This window comes from Cyanistes caeruleus, chromosome 9 (assembly GCF_971803275.1).
Source record: "Cyanistes caeruleus chromosome 9, bCyaCae1.hap1.1, whole genome shotgun sequence".
Taxonomy (NCBI): Eukaryota; Metazoa; Chordata; class Aves; order Passeriformes; family Paridae; genus Cyanistes; species Cyanistes caeruleus.
This window is the reverse complement of record NC_141709.1, coordinates 15,807,081-15,824,237: the sequence shown is the minus strand read 5'-3', so window position 1 is coordinate 15,824,237 and position 17,157 is coordinate 15,807,081. Positions and strand designations below refer to the sequence as shown.

At 42.6% G+C, this 17,157-nt stretch overlaps 1 protein-coding gene across 3 annotated transcripts; it reads left to right on the top strand.

Annotated features, from left to right (window-relative positions):
* The first annotated feature begins 1,783 nt into the window (after positions 1-1,783).
* On the top strand, positions 1,784-17,026 carry SLC71A1 (solute carrier family 71 member 1). 3 transcript variants are annotated; one of them, XM_086841765.1, is made up of 12 exons: positions 1,784-2,834; positions 8,198-8,293; positions 9,379-9,441; positions 10,028-10,155; positions 11,222-11,336; positions 12,452-12,670; positions 12,959-13,072; positions 13,543-13,614; positions 14,074-14,186; positions 14,343-14,440; positions 14,965-15,128; positions 15,690-17,026. In XM_086841765.1, exons 1-12 carry the CDS (start codon positions 2,748-2,750, stop codon positions 15,894-15,896), a joined length of 1,476 nt encoding a protein of 491 aa, XP_086697891.1. In that variant the 5' UTR covers positions 1,784-2,747; the 3' UTR covers positions 15,897-17,026. The 3 variants fall into 3 exon arrangements, with proteins under 3 accessions (XP_086697891.1, XP_086697892.1, XP_086697893.1); XM_086841766.1 differs by lacking the exon at positions 1,784-2,834 and adding an exon at positions 3,193-3,418; XM_086841767.1 differs by lacking the exon at positions 1,784-2,834 and adding an exon at positions 5,292-5,364.
* Positions 17,027-17,157: the final 131 nt, after the last annotated feature.

Genomic DNA, 17,157 nt, shown 5'->3' with positions numbered 1-17,157 from the left:
TTTAAAAAGTTTGAGAGCTTTGTTAAAAGGAGAGGCTTGCCTTGGGCGTATTTTTGCAGAAATAAAACGTTTTAGCTAACGTTTATTATTTCACAATATAATTTTAGCATAATTTCCTATAAATTCTAGAAGGCTGTCATAAGACTTTTGTTAATGTTGTCTTTTAACATACATCTTACTGAATGTTGCCAGCAATTTAATTTTGACTGAGACATGCTTCTTTTTGATCACTGAGTCATGACTTGTGAATCACATTCAAGAACAGTGTTCTTGTGACACTTTGAGCTCTTCTGGCCTGAAACCCCAGGTGTGCCCTGAACCAGGGAGCACCTGGTATCAATACCAAGTTGTAGTGTGTGGTGTGGTTGTAAAACACTGTAACGCTGTAAGCAGCTGTGAATAGTTATAATCTACAATGTATCAAAGACCTGAAGAGAGTTTACAAGCAATTGCAATAGATGATGGATATCATGTTTCTCTGCCCTTTCTGCGGTTTCATATACTAAAACTGGGTCATTTCACCAGCAGTTTTCAGGGCATTTAATTTCTCAGTTTCTTTTGTCAATTTTGCCCTGCTCTTAACGTTAACATGTAACATGATTTAAACTGAAAAATTTATACCATTAGGTTAAAAATTAGTTTCTCATCATCTAGGGTGAATATTCTTCAAGATTGGTGTAAAAGCACTTCCTGAGGAATCTTATCTGAAACTAGTGAAATCATCGTTGCCTGTGCCTTGGAATCCCCTTAGGGAGATAACTACTCTGTCGTTTTTCATCCCTCTTCCAAAATGATGATAATGGCTTCTATGGCTAGCAGGTAGTAGTATGCATTTACTTAGTACAGACAGTCAAACACTGTAGGTGTTCAGATGTAACAGACAGTTCTTGTTTCTCTTCCTCAGGAGTTTGTGTTAAATAGTAAGGTTAATGTTATGTTAATATATAACATATGTTAAATAGTGTTAGAGCAGATTATGTGTGACTTGTGTAGGTGAGTGGAGTTTAATATTTGAAAACATGTAACTGGCTGAAATTCATGACAATAACAGCAAGTTTCTGCTACATTCTTATTATTTGAGTTTATTCTACATTCTCTTTATTTGAATCATCTGCTTTGTCTATATGAGCAAACTTGACATTAAATGCATTTATTTTGAGATAATGACATCAATAACAGATGTTGGTCTAATATGAAGGTGTGGGTAGAAAACCATGTTGTGAGCCTAGTTACCAAATGACTTTGCTGACACTGTAGTTGTGTTGACTTTTTACGAGTTCCTTACATGTCACATACATGTCTCTGTGTGACTTTCCCACCAAAATCTAACGGCACTCTGAGGAATGGACTTGAAACTATGCCAACATTTTAGACCTTTCCCGTTTTCAAGTAGAAGTGGGACAGAATTGTCAAATACTTCATGTGACACCCTAATACTTGTAACAGATGACTGATAACAGCAAGCATCCCAGGCCCGCTAGACGCACTCTTTGTTTCCTGAGCTGGAGTCTGCTTGTCTTTGTCTAGATCCATTGGTCTGAGTAGGTCTGTGCCTCTGCAAATTCTTAATTCCTTACAAGGTGCTTTATGATGGGATAAGAGGTGCTTGATCTTGAGGCTAAGGGTTTAACTTAAGCCCACATGATCTGAAGTGGTGAGTGATTGACACCCGTTTGGTAACACGGTGGGAGCTGCAGTGCCCATCTGTACGTCAGGAATGAGTTCCACTGCTGGTAGGGACAAGAAGCTGTTCATGTTTAGCTGAGGTTTTGGGAGAAACGGTGATGTCACAGCAGCTGGAGAGATGGAGATAAGCGGCAAGAGGGCTGAAAGATGGAGGACCGAGAACATAGAGAACAGACTGATACATGGGTACAGCCATGGAGACTTGTGTCTGTGTCATGCATGTGATAGTACAGCATGGACAGTTGTTGCTCCTTAGTGAGGCCAGACATCAACAGTGGATGAATTTATAAGCCACAGAAAACCTAATAATGCCAGCCACATATTTCGAAAAGATTTTCTCCGCTAATTGGCATGCTGCCGTGGGGAAGCTGATCCCTATTATCTTGTTACTTGCAGGTGTTGTGGCAAATCAGAACCTGAGGTGACCTGCCGGTTTGAAGATGTTGGAACTTTCATAAACTAAGTTTAAAACTTGATAGTAAGAAAGAAGAATATGTATCTCCAAGCTGTATCTTTAGGGTGGATTATATCTGTGTTTGTGTACTCTGGCTCTAGGAATGTCAGGTATTTCCCGCAGGAGCTGCCTTCCTTTGCTCCTTTTTCTCGGGCGCCTCAGCAGCTCCGGAAGGGAGGATGCGGGGCCGGGTGTTGAGATTCGGGTGGGAGGGACGGGTGATGTTTGGGGGGCCGGATGAGACTCCCGCGGGGCGGCGTTCGGTGCTTTAGCCCGTGGCCTAGGCTAGGTTTAGCCGTGTCAGGCTGGGGTGCCGAGCGGTGGAGGCTGCGGGGGCCGCCCGGGTTCCCACAGGCGCCGATTTCCCGGCGCGGCCCCGCAGTTCCCGGCGCGGGCGGGGCGGGGCCAGCCCGATGCACGTGAGCGGCTCGCGGCCAATGGCGCGATCGCGTGATGCGCAGCGCCGGCTGCGCACGCGGTGGGGCTGCGCAAGATGGCGGCGGGCGCGTGAGGGGTGGCGGCGGCCGTGCCGTGGGGACGGAGGGAGCCGAGGCCCGAAGGGAGCCGGGAGGGGCCGCTGGTGCCGCCCCCGGGGTGCGATGGTAAAATGACCCAGGCGGGGAAGAAGAAGAAGCGTGCCGTGAACCGCAGCATCATGCTGGCCAAGAAGATCATCATTAAAGACGGCGGGACGGTGAGGCCGGGGGCGCGGGGCGGCCCGGGGGACGGCTGGCGGTGGCCGGGCTCTGTGGTGATGCGAGGGCCGGCCCCGGACGGGTAGGACCCGGTCCGGAGGGAGTCAGTGGGCCCGCGGGCCTCGGGCGGCACGCTTGTGTCGGTCGCGGTGCCCTCACGGTCGCCGCAGCCCCGGTGGCCGCGCTCGGCAGCCCGGGCTGGAGTCCGCGGGGCGGCTGCCCGAGGAACACCTGTAAGCGTGTCAGGCCGCTTTGCTCCGCCCGCAAACGCGGTTTGTTCCTCGCGTGGGCCGGGTTTTGGGGCGCGGGAGCGAGGGCGGCCTCAGGCGCTGGGCCTGGGGCCCGACGGGTCGTTACGGGCGCCCGAGGTGAGCGAAGCGTGTCCGAGTCCGCCCTCGCCGAGCGTGGCTCCCGTGAGTGGCGGCTGCGGGGGCACCGTGCGGGCAGGGCCGCGGAGCGCGGCTCGGGTGCGGGGCTGCCGGCGGGGGCAGGGACCGCTGTCCCCGTGGTCAGACAGAACGGGCCCGCGAGGGGGACAGACGTCAGTGCCTGAACAGTTCCGCAAAGGGCGCCTGGAAGAAAGGTTTTGCGTTTCTTGCCACTGTTTTGCTTCCTCTTAAATACATAAATTTGAAAAAGGAAGGAAGTTGTTAAAGTGTTTTGGCTGCTGGAGCTTAGAGTTGGTTTCGGTGGGGTTTTTTTGGTTTTTTTATATTGATGAGTGCTATTACTTCCAATGTATCGTTGCCCCTGGATTTTTTCCACTGTGTAACACTGTGTAGCTTCGATGTTCCCTGTTCTAAATATAGTGTCATTATTTCAAATAAGGAGACAACTTGACAGACTAAATTGCTGGTGGCCCTTCAGTTTGTCTTTTTGGAACAATAATGGAGAAGAGGCAGGTGTCAGCGTCACTAGATGTGTTCATTGAGGTGGCCGACTGGCTGGATTACTGAAGTGGTAGGAAGCAAAACGAATTCTGGTGATTGTTGTTGATGTTCTCCAAGATGTGTTCCTGGTGTTTGTAAAGATAGAAATGTGTGAGATTACCCTATACAAATGTTAAATGCAAGTATTTTAGATTGAGTAGTACAAGGAGAGTAAATGTTGTTACTTAGGGGACATGGTGCTTCATTATTTCTCTCTGGAGTCATTGATTAAGATGCAGCATGTTGTGTTTCTAAGCTTCCCTAACCGCTCAACTTTAACTTCCTTTTGCCAACAGAGGAGAAAGTATGTTACAATTAACTGCATTCTGTGATACTTGTAGTACATCATTCAGTGCCTGCTGCCAGTTTCAAAAGCTGAGTGCAAACTCCTGTGAGTTCTGTATTAATTTATTTTTTTTAAAACACATTAAAATGAGCCAAAAACATTAGATGAAGGTATGTAGATTGTTGTTAGGCATCAAAAACTTCCACTTGTGATACTTTATGCCTTCAAATAAATGTTTGGGAATTTGTTTTAAATACATATTTTTAAGTTATGAAGTGATGATATATGTTATCTCTTATGAGAGATATCATATGATATATCTTACTATATCTTATAAGAGTGTTCTTCATAATAACAGCAGAAACTTCATGCATGGAATTTTTTTTAATATTTGCTGAAATGTGAAGTTTGCCTTTAGTGTTCAGTGTCCTCAGCTGCTTTCATTCTTTGCCCAGCGTGGTGTGTGACACTGTGGGAAACAGGTACCTAAAAATGGCCCCCATGTCTTCAATATCTCCTGCTGGCAAACCGGTAATTAATCAAGCATCTTCATGTTCACGTTCCCAGCTGTTTGGTTTATTTTGGAACTGTTTGACATCAAAGAAAATTGTGTGAGCCAGAAAAAATATACAGATGGTTAATGAGGTAGTGGCACAGGCAGAAATTTTCTGATTGGAAACCAAAGAAACCCCAAACAAGCAAAAAGGAAAACCCACCCATTGTTTCTGCAAAGCCTCTCCTCCCACTGCAATTTCTGCTGGGTCTCCTTGACAAGGCAGTGGGTGGTGCAGGAGCTTGGGTTGGTGCATGGTGGTATTTTTGTGTTTTTCTATTTGCAGCTTTAGTAGCTGTATCAGAGAAGGAATGTGTAATGGTGTGTTGTACTCAAGTGTGTGTTGTCAGATTTCACCAAAGGAGAGGCAGTAACACCAGTGATGTGGTTTCACAGAATCATAAATGGTTTGGGTTGGAAGACACCTTAAAGATCATCTATTTCCAGCCCCCCTGCCATGGGGAGGGACACCTTCCATAGATCAGGTTGCTCAAAATCCCATCTAGCCTGCCACCGAACACTTCCAGGGGTACGGCAGCCACAACTCCTGTTTCAACAATTTTTTTTCCCCAACAATTTTCACTTTTCCTTCCCTTATATATTCATCTTATGTATGATGATGCATTTGTAAAGCAGTCATGAGATGAATTAGAGATTAGGACTTCATTTGGTGCTTTTTCTTTTCCAGCAGAGGAGCAGCAGCTGTGGTCTTACACACGATGCCTTTGTTGCTTTGATAGTTAATCTGTTGTTGTTGTCAGGTGGGTGTACTTAGGCTTGCCTGGCATGTACAGTTTTTATCACTGGTATAACTGACAGTACAAAATGTTTGATTAAAAGCATCTTCTCTATAACCAGAGGAAAAGGTGTTCTTGAAGCCCTGTTTGTACCGTGGGTTTAGCCAAGCTCAAATACGCTCTGCTCTGGCTGCTGATAACAGAGGAGGGTTAATGTTATTCTGATTGGAACATCTCAGTTCCAGCTTGTTCACATATGGCCTCTGTATCTTTTCTCTCCAGGTGTAGGGCCTTCAGATTCAGTTGCACTTTAGAGCACACATTGTGTTCAGAAAGCTCAGGAAGCAAGTTTGTAGGGTACAGGAGGGCAAGACACCCAGCACCTGCACCACACCTGTGGGCTCGGACAGTGCGTCAGGCTGGTACCGAAACCTTGTGGAGTGAATGCTTGCAATGTGTCTTAATACACTGTAGTGTAACTACTTATCCTTCCCTTGCTTCACCTCAGAAGCATCCTTGCTACTGGATAGTTGCCACCACCTTTAAAAATAGCTATAGAGGTGATGATCTAAATGTGACTAAATTACTTCCTGTTTTTATAGGTAAGAGCAAATAACAGTACCTATGATATGTGAGCACTAGCAACAAGAAAGCAGGGAAGCTGCACCATAGTGATCTAAATGTCACTTCTGGTTTTTTTGTCAGCATGATGGAAAGCTCTGTTGGTGCTGCTTACAGCTGGGTGACATGGCAGAGGGCAGCAGTGACCCACATGAGGCCTCTAAAGTCAGCAGCAGTTCCCTGTGCAGAACAGCCGCTGCTTTCATTCTGCTGTTTCGCTTTGTGCGGGTGGTCTTGGAGCTGCCCGGAGCTGGATGAGGGCAGCGCGGGCACAGATGGCCTTTGAGCTCACTCATGTTTGCTGTGAATGGAAGTGCTCCTGACCCCCATGCTGGGAGGGGTGGGATGGTTTGTGACATCTCCCTCACTGTCTGTCACGCCTCAGGGGGTCACAAGCCAGCAATGTGACAGGAATCTGGGGACTATCAGAGTGAACCTGATTTTATGAGGCCGAGTCAAACAGCTAACATTGATACTTGCAGTTTGTGCAGAGCTGGATAAATTTTTAACCCAAAGCTAAAATAAGGATTGTGGGTGGAAAGGGAAAGGAATTGTGGGAAGAGAGGATAATTATAGCCACTCTGTACCTACAAAGACTGTTAATTTGCATCCTTGGGAGAGTAGGCAGGAAAAAAAAAAACAGCAGAAATATCTGTATGGTATGTCTGTATTTACTGAAGAGGGCTTGGGAAAGAAAAACAGCACAATGGTGAGGTACTTCTGTAATTCACCTTTTACAGACTGATATGGTCACTTTCAAAAAATATGATATTTTCTAGCAATAGGAGTGAGTAGGCAGTAAGATTTTCTGTATTTATTTCCTACATTTTTTCACTAAGCTTTTTTTTTCTATGTTGGAAATACTGGAATCTGGAAAAAAAATCTAGGTATGGCTTGCATAAATCTCCTAATTAAAGAAAGACTCCAGTATTACCTAACTGCAACTTAAAATTGTGTAGTATTTGAGGCTGGAAGGCACCTCCAACATCACTAATCCAACTACCTCAGTCTCTTACCCCAGACAGAGTCAGCTGGAGCAGTTTGCTTAGGGCTGTGTCTAGTGGGGTTTGGAGGATGGCAACTCCAGACTTCACTGAGCAGCCCTTTTCAGGAAAGGTTGCTTTTTTGAGGTTCAAGTATAATTTCTCGTATTTCAGTTTGTGTCTCCAGTCCTGTCACTGACACCTCTGAGAAGAGTCTAGCTTTTGTATTTACTCTTCCATCAGCTGCTTATACACATTGATAAAATCCCAGTGAGCCTTCTTGGGGAGCAGCTGAGGTCCTTAGCTTGTGTGTGTGCTCAGTGTAAATGCCAGGTCTGATCATATCACAGCCACTCTGCTAGTAGCTCACCTTCGCACAAAATTGGCAAAGTAGATGTTAAGGCAGCACTTCTAAGTTGAAAGAATGCATATGAGATTTCTGAGGAGTTACTCATACTGCTTTCATATGAGAATAATTAGTGAACCCTATCCTTAATTTGCAAATGTTGAACTGTGGCATGTTGTTTGACAGCATTTACAGTCTAGGAGAAGAGCAGGTTTTCCCTCCCATGCTCTTTTTGTTCCCTTCAAAAGCTACTTCTGATTCTACCAAACTGCTGAAGAATTTCAAGTTCCTATTGTCAAATCTTTTGCATCTCTTCCTGCATTTGAAGCACACTAACTGATAGGCCTGCACTCAGTATTTGCGAAGTGATCAGTGCTGGTCCTGAGATTTGCTTCTGGTGTTCATTATTTGAGTTTCTTTCCTGGTTTAGGGCTGTGGTTTGTATGGAGCACTGTGCCTTTTAGTAACAGAAGAGCTGTTTGATAGACCAGGTAGTGAGACTTGGGGATAGCTGAGTGTGAGCACTGCTGTGTTTTGAAGCCATAGAAACTTGGTTCCATATGGCTTTGTGTAGACTTAAGCACTTTTCTCAGGGAAAACAAACTAGTTGTCTGAAGAAGAGTCTGTTTTCCCTGTAGCATGCTTGTTTCCCGGATTGGAAGTGTAAGTGGTTAATTTTTTGAGATGGCAGTGAAGGATTCCGCAGCATAAGAGTAGGACACTTCAGGACATTAGCATCAAAGGATTAAAAAATGGAGTTTCATTCCATACCAGTTAGTTGGGCAACTATTCCCAAGTTCTGAGTCCTGTTTCATTATTAATCATTCTGTTTATAGTGTTCAGATGCATTTCTCATGACTGATAGATGATCAGATGTTTTAATCACCTGTCTTTTCTCCTGTTTCAGCCTCAAGGAATAGGTTCACCCAGTGTCTACCACGCTGTTATCGTGATCTTCTTGGAGTTTTTTGCTTGGGGACTCCTGACAGCTCCCACTTTAGTGGTAGGTGATCCTCAGGTGCTTTTTCTTGCTTTATGGGAAGTGGGACAATTACTGCTAAGGCACTGAGCATCTTCTGAATTATATGAAATGAAAATTACATATCACTGAGCTTCTCTGTTGTGCAAGTGAAAAGTTCTATATTTTTAGATGGTTTCAGAAATTTATTTTATTATAGCACTGTAATGGTGTGGCACAACTGTTGACGTGCAAGTCCGCTAACACTCAAGCTTACATGCAAATAGTTTCTGATTGAAAGGTGGTACTTGAAATTAAGGTGGTAATGAAATTATCTTTCCTTTCAAGATGCCATAAAACATTGACATATTACAAATGTAAGGACAAAAATACACTTTGAATGTGGTGACATTATGCAAGGGAGGTCTTTGCTGACCTGGCTGTGTTTTAAGCAGAAGCTTCAGAGCACAGACCCTGTTGGACCAGTCAAAGCATCCCTGTGATTAGTGAAACAGTCATGCCAGTGTGTTTGTACCAAGGTACTTTCTCATGTAGTTGGTTGCTTTTAATTTGGATTTAATTTGTGAATGATACATGATGACAAATTAAATGGGCGGGGGGAGGGGAGGCTTAAAAATCTCCCAAAGCAACTCTACTTTAAAAGCAGTCTTGGTGCTGCTCTGAAAGCTGATGTTACCCATCAACAGTCTCTTGGGTATGAACTACACATCGTCACTGAATGGAATTCCTCTCATCTAAACACAAATCAGACTGAGACAGTTGCATTTCTGGATTCTCCTCACCAAACTGAGAGCCACTTCAGGATGAGAGGACATCTCTCCTCTCTCTCACCCCAGTCCCCAGCAGATGACACAGTAACATTTGGAGAATCTGGTCAGAGATAATTTTGTAGGTTCTCTGTGGTTTATTTATATTTCATGCACTGAAATCTCAAAATGCCTTCCATGCAAATATTAGTTGCATTATTTGTGGTTTGCCCTTTTTTCTTCTATTTTTTCCTCTGTATTCTATGAAAATAAAAAACAAAACTGCTGTACATCATAAAGTTGGATGTATCATGAGCAATATTTGTAGTTGATATTGTGTAAATGACTGTATTTCCTCTCCAGGTTCTGCATGAAACCTTCCCAAAACATACATTTCTAATGAATGGTCTAATTCAAGGAGTAAAGGTAAGTTGCCAGATGTTAATCACAAGTACAATTTAAAGTGAATGGTGGGAGGCATATAGAAATAACTGCCAACTGAGAGAAACAGTCAAGAGGTTTTTCAATATGGCTTTCACAGTATGAATAAAATGGGAATAAATTACTGCTGAAAGTGCAAATGTACATCTTTTTACTTTCAGTAAGATATTGCTTGGTCTGTATCTACTGTTTGGGTTCAGCAAATAAAAAGGTAGTTGCTTAATCCCAAATGATGCATACGGTGCTGAAAGTGGATAATTTTTCACTTGGAGTTTGTTGCTCCAGTAGACTCTAAAACACAGTTCATGAAACTGCTTGTATGACTGGGTCATCTGCATTTTGAATTTTGTGTAGCTCTGAGATAACAGATCTCAAGTTTTACGTAACCAGACATGGGATAGAAGATCAGTGATGCTTGGCCACGTTGCCTTTGGTGCATTGCACTGTTGCTGTTGGCTTGAATGAAATCAGAGCCTGGGCTGCTCTCTTTGTTGCTGCTCTGACTGTGTTGGGGTCAGGTACCACAAGTCTGACCTCTTAGTTCTAACTTCAGATGTTTTGTTTCATTTAGGGCTTATTGTCGTTCCTCAGTGCCCCACTCATAGGTGCCCTGTCTGATGTGTGGGGACGAAAGTCCTTCTTGCTGCTAACAGTATTTTTCACCTGTGCACCAATACCACTAATGAAGATCAGCCCATGGTTAGTAAATTGTTCCATGCCAGATTGGCTGTTGTTTTTCAAGGTTGCCATCTAATGCTTATGTGTGTAGCATTGTTGATAAAATGCTGTTTGTGCTTCATGGAAGATTGAGGCTTTTGTATTATTTCTGTGCAAAGCTGGAGGAATAGTCAACCTGAAGCAGCTGCCATGAGGCCAAAGGCCTTGGTCAGAATTTCAGTAGCTGCTGATTTTGATCTGTGCCGTAAGCCCTACTTCCAGCACATCTGCCAAAGCTGGAGAATGCTGTCGGGTGAACTATGCAGGTCTGGATTGTGGCCGCAGTTCTCCCTCAGATACCAGCCAGCAACACTGAAATCAAAACTTTACCTGATCAGGGTGCATGAGGTAACCTACAATGTTGCAGCACTTTTACACTTTTGTTTCTCAGATTCTAAAATCAACTGGCTTTCATGCTTCGTGCACCTTACTGACCTGTTAGCTGGCTGGAACATTGCCCAGGTAGGGCAGGAGTCAGAGCCCTGGGCTTGCTCCTGACCCATGCTGTTCCTGAGGGTGGAGCAGCAGTGGCACAGCCTGCAGTGGCACAGGCTACAGCCAGCTGCTCATGCAGATCTGTCACCCTTTCCCATCTCTTCTCTGGTCACGCAGGCTGCTCACCCCTCTTCAGAAGGACCTTGTTTTTTCAGTGTAGATTAAAGTTTCAAATGCCAAATGTTAGTGTCTGTGGCACAAAGATATGGCTAATGTGGAGGCCTTTCAATGACCAGATTCTCAAAATACTGAGGTTCCTAATTTGCTTTGAGTCATAGACGAATAAACCCAAGTTTATTAGCTGAGCACCTTGTTTGTCATTAGTACTTAATTACAGCAGCTTTTTGTAGATGTTACAAAATCATGCTGCTTGTACTTGGAGCACGTAAGAGTTACACAATTCTATCAAGACACAGTCACATTGGCTTTATCCAAGATTATCTCAATAAATTGTCAGGATAAGTTGGACAAGATGATTTACTGTTTAACTGCACTTGGATTGAATACTTTTTGTTTCTCTTTAGCTATTCTAATTTTTTTATTGTATTCTTAGGTGGTACTTTGCTGTAATCTCCGTGTCTGGAGTTTTTGCAGTGACATTTTCTGTAGTTTTTGCATATGTAGCAGACATAACCCAAGAACATGAGAGGAGCATGGCCTATGGTTTGGTATGTATTGTTTGCCTCTTTTCCTGTTGGTATTCAGTACTAAGCCCTTCAGTTTGTAATGCTTTTCAAAGCTGTGTATTTGTTTCTTCTGTGATTTTAATTTGGACTCAGGTTTTTCTGTTTAATTGTTCCTGTCATCCAGTCTTGTATCTCTTGAATATTCTGCTTCTAAATGAAACAAAGCATAACCATATTAAAAGCTGTCATGTCTGTCTGTCTTAAAAGCTGCTATCAGTCTTAATGATGTAATTTGAGGAGCTTTAGTTATTCTTGCATCATTGCCCACACTGATACTACTCTGTCATCTCATCAGAAATCTCACCTTTTGTTCTGGAACTGCCACTGTGTGATACTTGACTGCCCCTGCCTGTGTCTGCAGTCACTCTGCTGAGCTGCAGTTCAGAACAAACATAGTTGAGTTACTTGTCTGTTTGAAGTTCTTCCAGCTCACCTCTGTTTCTCCTGATAACCTGCCAGCTCTCAGGAGCCTTGACAGTCTCATGTTATTATGGATTAGCAGAACTACTTGTTGTGTTTAGGTTACAGAATCCATTACCATTCAGCAGGAAGAACTGAAAGCAATGGATATAGAACTAAAGAGTTTCCTTGTGTCTGTACACATCAAAGATTGAGATATGTTGAGAAAGTTCTTTCAGTTTTTAAGTTAATATCTTTCACAAGGCCAGCTGATTAACTGATGACTACTGAGTTGGATTAACCAGCATATTACATTTAATATACCCTTTGTACATGTGCACTTTTTTTAACAGACATTGCCTGTTTCAGTAATATGAAGATTAAATAGAGCTCATTGCTTCCCAGAGGTATCAGCAGAATCTACAGTTAATTAAACCTAATTATGTCAGTACATGAGTACAGGAGTGCTATGAGCCTCACATTGTTGTCCAGGTAGCAGAAAAAAAAGTTTTTCTTGAAAAATTGTGATTGTCTAAAATCACAATATATACACAGCTGCTACCACATAGGCATAGGAAAAAGGTTACTTTAAATCACTTTGTGATTATAATGGTCAGGCTTTTGAAAAGAAGGAAATGAGGGTAATAACACTACTGATTTGTCTCACTGAAAATCTTACCAACTGTTATTTATTTCAGGTTTCAGCAACTTTTGCAGCAAGTTTAGTCATCAGCCCTGCTATCGGTGCCTACCTTGGCCGAGCGTATGGCGACAGCCTGGTGGTGGTGCTGGCTACAGCAATAGCCTTGTTGGACATTTGTTTTATCCTTGTTGCTGTACCGGAATCGCTGCCAGAGAAGATGAGGCCAGCATCCTGGGGAGCACCCATTTCATGGGAACAGGCTGACCCCTTTGCAGTAAGCTACTTAAATAGGGAATATTTTGTTATTTGTAGATACTGATCTTTGGATACAGGGAAGAGACTGAATTTACAGTAGTTCAGGCTTGAAAAACAAAGCCTTCAATTTCTTCAAGCTTGACCTTGCTTCACTGGCAATACTTTTGCCAACAATCTTGCTAAACATACAGAGAATGCTTTGGTGGTGCCACGTAACAACTTCACTGTCAGGCTTTTCAGAGCCCAGCTAGGAATGCTTTTTGGAAATGAAGGTGGAATGTTTTGTAATTCTTTTTTCTTGCCATAGTCCCTGAAGAAAGTCGGCCAGGACTCCATTGTGCTGCTAATCTGCATAACAGTCTTTCTTTCCTACCTCCCAGAGGCAGGCCAATATTCCAGCTTCTTCCTATACCTCAGACAGGTAATGTGACATTTTGGTATGAATTTGAACAGGACTTCATTTACAGGATTTAAGGAAGTTTTCAGTATTACTGAACTAATACAGAAAATACAGATAACTTACGTAATTTAGTAGCTCCCAGCAACTGATTTAAGTCCCTTTGTTGTTCTGTTTTTCTCTTTTAGCCAGGCAAAAATAGAGGGGAGTGATGAATGAGTTATAAAACAATTTCTTGTATTTTGTAATTATTTGTGTTATTCTCGGACTGTAAGGTTCAATATGTTAAACTGGTATTATTTTCTGAGGGAACAATTTAATTGTTTTTTATTTATGCCCCTTTATTTCCATTTACTTGTTTGATGTAATGGAAAATAAGATGAAGAGCTGAATAGTACTGGTCCTCTGCATTGTGTGTTCCCTCACTGGGGTTTGTGACAGCATGACACATGGTTTATGGTTAATAATCAGATTGCCTTTTCTATTTAATATAGATAATGGGATTTTCATCTGAAAGTGTTGCAGCATTTATAGCAGTCCTTGGGATTCTTTCCATTATTGCACAGGTGAGTTACTGCTCTGTGTGTCATTGATTTGGCAAGTTGAAAAGAAGGAAGCACTTTGGAGAATGGAGAGCACTGTGGTTCCATAAATGTAACTCAGCTTTCCTGTGTCTGTTTTCCTAAATCTCTAAAAACTGGTTAAGACACTAACTTAGATAAAAACATTTGATAACAAGTGTTTGGTTCATTAAGGGAAAACTAAATCCTTCGTGCATCAAAGAAGGGGTAGTAGTTTGGTCATATTACTTGCTAAATGACTGTCCTCTTTTTTTTTGGTAGAGGGAAATACTGCTTTTGAAGAACACTAAAATAATTTCTGCATGTATTTGACATTGAGAATAAAATGTTTTCAGGGTTTTTTTATTTCTTTTTTTTAACTCATTAACTCACCAGCATACTTGTGTTTAACATTTAGAGTAAGATGTTACTTTTCTGACATTTTACTTTTGCCCTCTCTGTTAGACAGTAGTGTTGAGTTTACTGATGCGGTCCATTGGAAATAAGAACACCATCCTGCTGGGCCTGGGGTTCCAAATACTGCAGCTGGCCTGGTACGGCTTTGGGTCGGAGCCATGGTACGCACATTTCACTTTGGTCTGGCTGATGCAGGGTTGGTCTGCATTTTATCCCTTCTCCAAAGGGTGCGAGTGCAGGATAGCCAGTGCAGCATCCCTGCACTCCCAGGGCAGAGCTGCAGCTCCAGAGCAGTCACTGCAGTGTGTGTTTTGCAGGATGATGTGGGCAGCTGGTGCTGTGGCTGCCATGTCCAGCATCACTTTCCCAGCTGTCAGCGCCCTGGTCTCAAGAACCGCCGATGCTGACCAGCAGGGTAGGTTTGCTCCTGATTCTTGGCATTCTAGTTGAGAAATACTGTGCAGACCTATTGGAGTCTGGGCTTAGTGCTCATCAGCCAGGCTGAGTCTTGGCAGGGCAGCCCAGATACCTGAGCCTAGGGCACCACGTTAAATCCATGTTGCTTGGAAGGTGCCCTGTGCATGTTCTGCGTAGTTCTGTGCAGAGGGAAATCTTAGCAAGGCCCTAGAGCAGCAGAACATTCAGCAAACTGTTCCTCGGTGTTGCACACAGTGCTCTCTCCTGTGTGAGACAGTGACAGCGGGGATGGTGTCCATATCCCAGCCTCTGACCTAGCTCAGCATGGCAGGCACTGCCCTCTGCTAGAGGCGGATGGAAAAACCACTGGAATATATGATAGCGACAGGCTTTGTGCCCTTTGTTCACTGCTACACCATTTGCAGCTTTCCTACTTGCATCAGTTTAAAGTCAATAAAGACATTAGAAATAGTTAATTATATAACTATAGATAGATAAGAATATGTATTTTACTTTTGCCAGGTGTTGTTCAAGGGATGATTACAGGAATTCGAGGACTGTGTAATGGTTTGGGACCAGCGCTTTATGGTTTTATATTCTATATATTTCATGTTGAGTTGAATGAACTGCCCATGCCCGAATCATCGTCCGGAGGTAGTGTGGTTGCACAATACCATTTACAACAGGTAAGTTTCTTTTGTACTTACTGCTTCCAGAAGAAGTTAGGAAGGGCTCCTGTTCTCATCAGTTCTCCGGTTTGATGCTGTGGTACATTTTGTTACACTGACTATAATTGGAGGGCATAGAAATGGGTTTCTAAGTCCCTCTAGGGGAGGGTTGTTTAACTGATCTGTTTTAGTTTAATTCTCAGATAGCTACAGCTGACAGTCATAGACAACTGTGACTCTTGGGAGAATACCTTGAGGGAAGGGTGGACAGACAGCAATGGTGAATGTGTTTGTTTTGTCTTCTTTTTACTAAGCTTTTTTTTTTTTTTCTATTTTTTTTTTCCTAAATAAAGTTTTTGGGGAAACTCAGCAGGAAGAAATTGGCAAGCATTAAAAAGAATCATGTGCTTCCTTGTCCTAAGTCTTAGGATGTAATGTTGTTCCACATTCCTTCTCAGAACTGGTAGTGTAGTCATTAGTGTGTCAGGCAACAGCTCTTCCAGCTCTTGAAAGTGGGTAATTAGCAATTGTAGGCTAATGTGTGTCGAAAGGCTCGATAACACTTTGTTGTTTTTTCAGAATTCCATAATTCCTGGACCCCCATTCTTATTTGGAGCGTGCTCTGTGCTGTTGGCACTTCTTGTTGCCTTGTTTATTCCTGAACACACAAACCTAAATGTAAGATCCAGCAACTGGAAGAAACACTGTGGCAGCCACGGCCATCCCCACAGCCCACAAGCTCCTGGTGAAGCTAAAGAACCATTACTGCAAGATACAAATGTATGACAAAAATCCAGGAAGACCCTTTGGACTCTTCTTTCATCAGCAGTTTGGGATACACATTCCAACTCCATCAAAATGTAATTTCTTAAGGTAATCTTAAGAAGTATCTTTCTGCATGAAATCTGTAGGAGTTGAAACAGGAACTTTCTCCAAAGATGTTGCCATTGAACTAAAAACTTACTCGCTTTTATAAACAAACTGTTGCGTACTTGTCTCTTGCCATGAAATGCTATTACTGCTAAACTTTACATTCTAGTTCAGAGACAAACAATAGAGTCAAGGCATGAGCATGTGTCCTTCTGTTTCCTTACGGTGGTGAGCTTTAATTCTAGTCATGCTACGTCTCAATGAGACAGACTGGCATCCATGTGGACCCATCTGTTTTAATGTTGTAAAATCTTGGGTCAGATGATTCAAAGCCTTAATGTAAATGTACTTAAGTAGGGAGGTGAATTGGTATCATTTCTTTTAAAAGTCACATGGCAGGTTTTTTTTAAGTTTGTACTAATATAAAAATCACATGGGCACGCTTGCTGAACAGTAAAAGTTATTTTTATGTAAGTGCATTTACTCTTTCTATTTTTGAAGAAACGGTCGTATCAAACACTTGTTGAAATACAAAGTGGGTGTTTTGGGCCTGCAGATTTTAATACCGGCTCTAAACCTCTGCTTTCCTCTGTACCGTTTATTAAACCACTCTATTTCTGATGTTTGCATAATCATAAAGGATCTCGAAACTTGAATACACAGACTGAACTCTATAAGCTGATAGCCTTGAATCTGTCCATGTGCTATATAGTGGCCTTTGAGGACTGTCACAAGAACCCTTTTGCATTACAGAGCTAAAGTTTTAGTCCTAAATTTTAAGGACCCTTAGTACAGAAGAGAGCTTTATACAATTACTGATGTGAATTTCTCTAAAAGTGTATATTTTTGTGTCCAGTTGTATTATTTAAGTGTTCCTTTGTATAAATTTGTGTATAAAGTATTGTATAGGTTTAAAATGTTTTCATCTTGTGGTTATTGCTTAATGCTTTTTTACCTTTGAACATTCACCATGGTTGACCAAGAGCAGGAAAAAAAAAATGTAAATAATCTGTTAATAAAGTTGAATATTTTAATGAATTTTTAAATAATTGTCTATGTGTCTTCAAACCTTTAGTGAAGTTCAGTAGTTTGCATGTGTGTTATACTTCAGCAGGTAGAAAAAGTCACCTGGAGCAGTGATCCAGCATGGAGCTTTATGTATTAGCTAGAGCAGCCC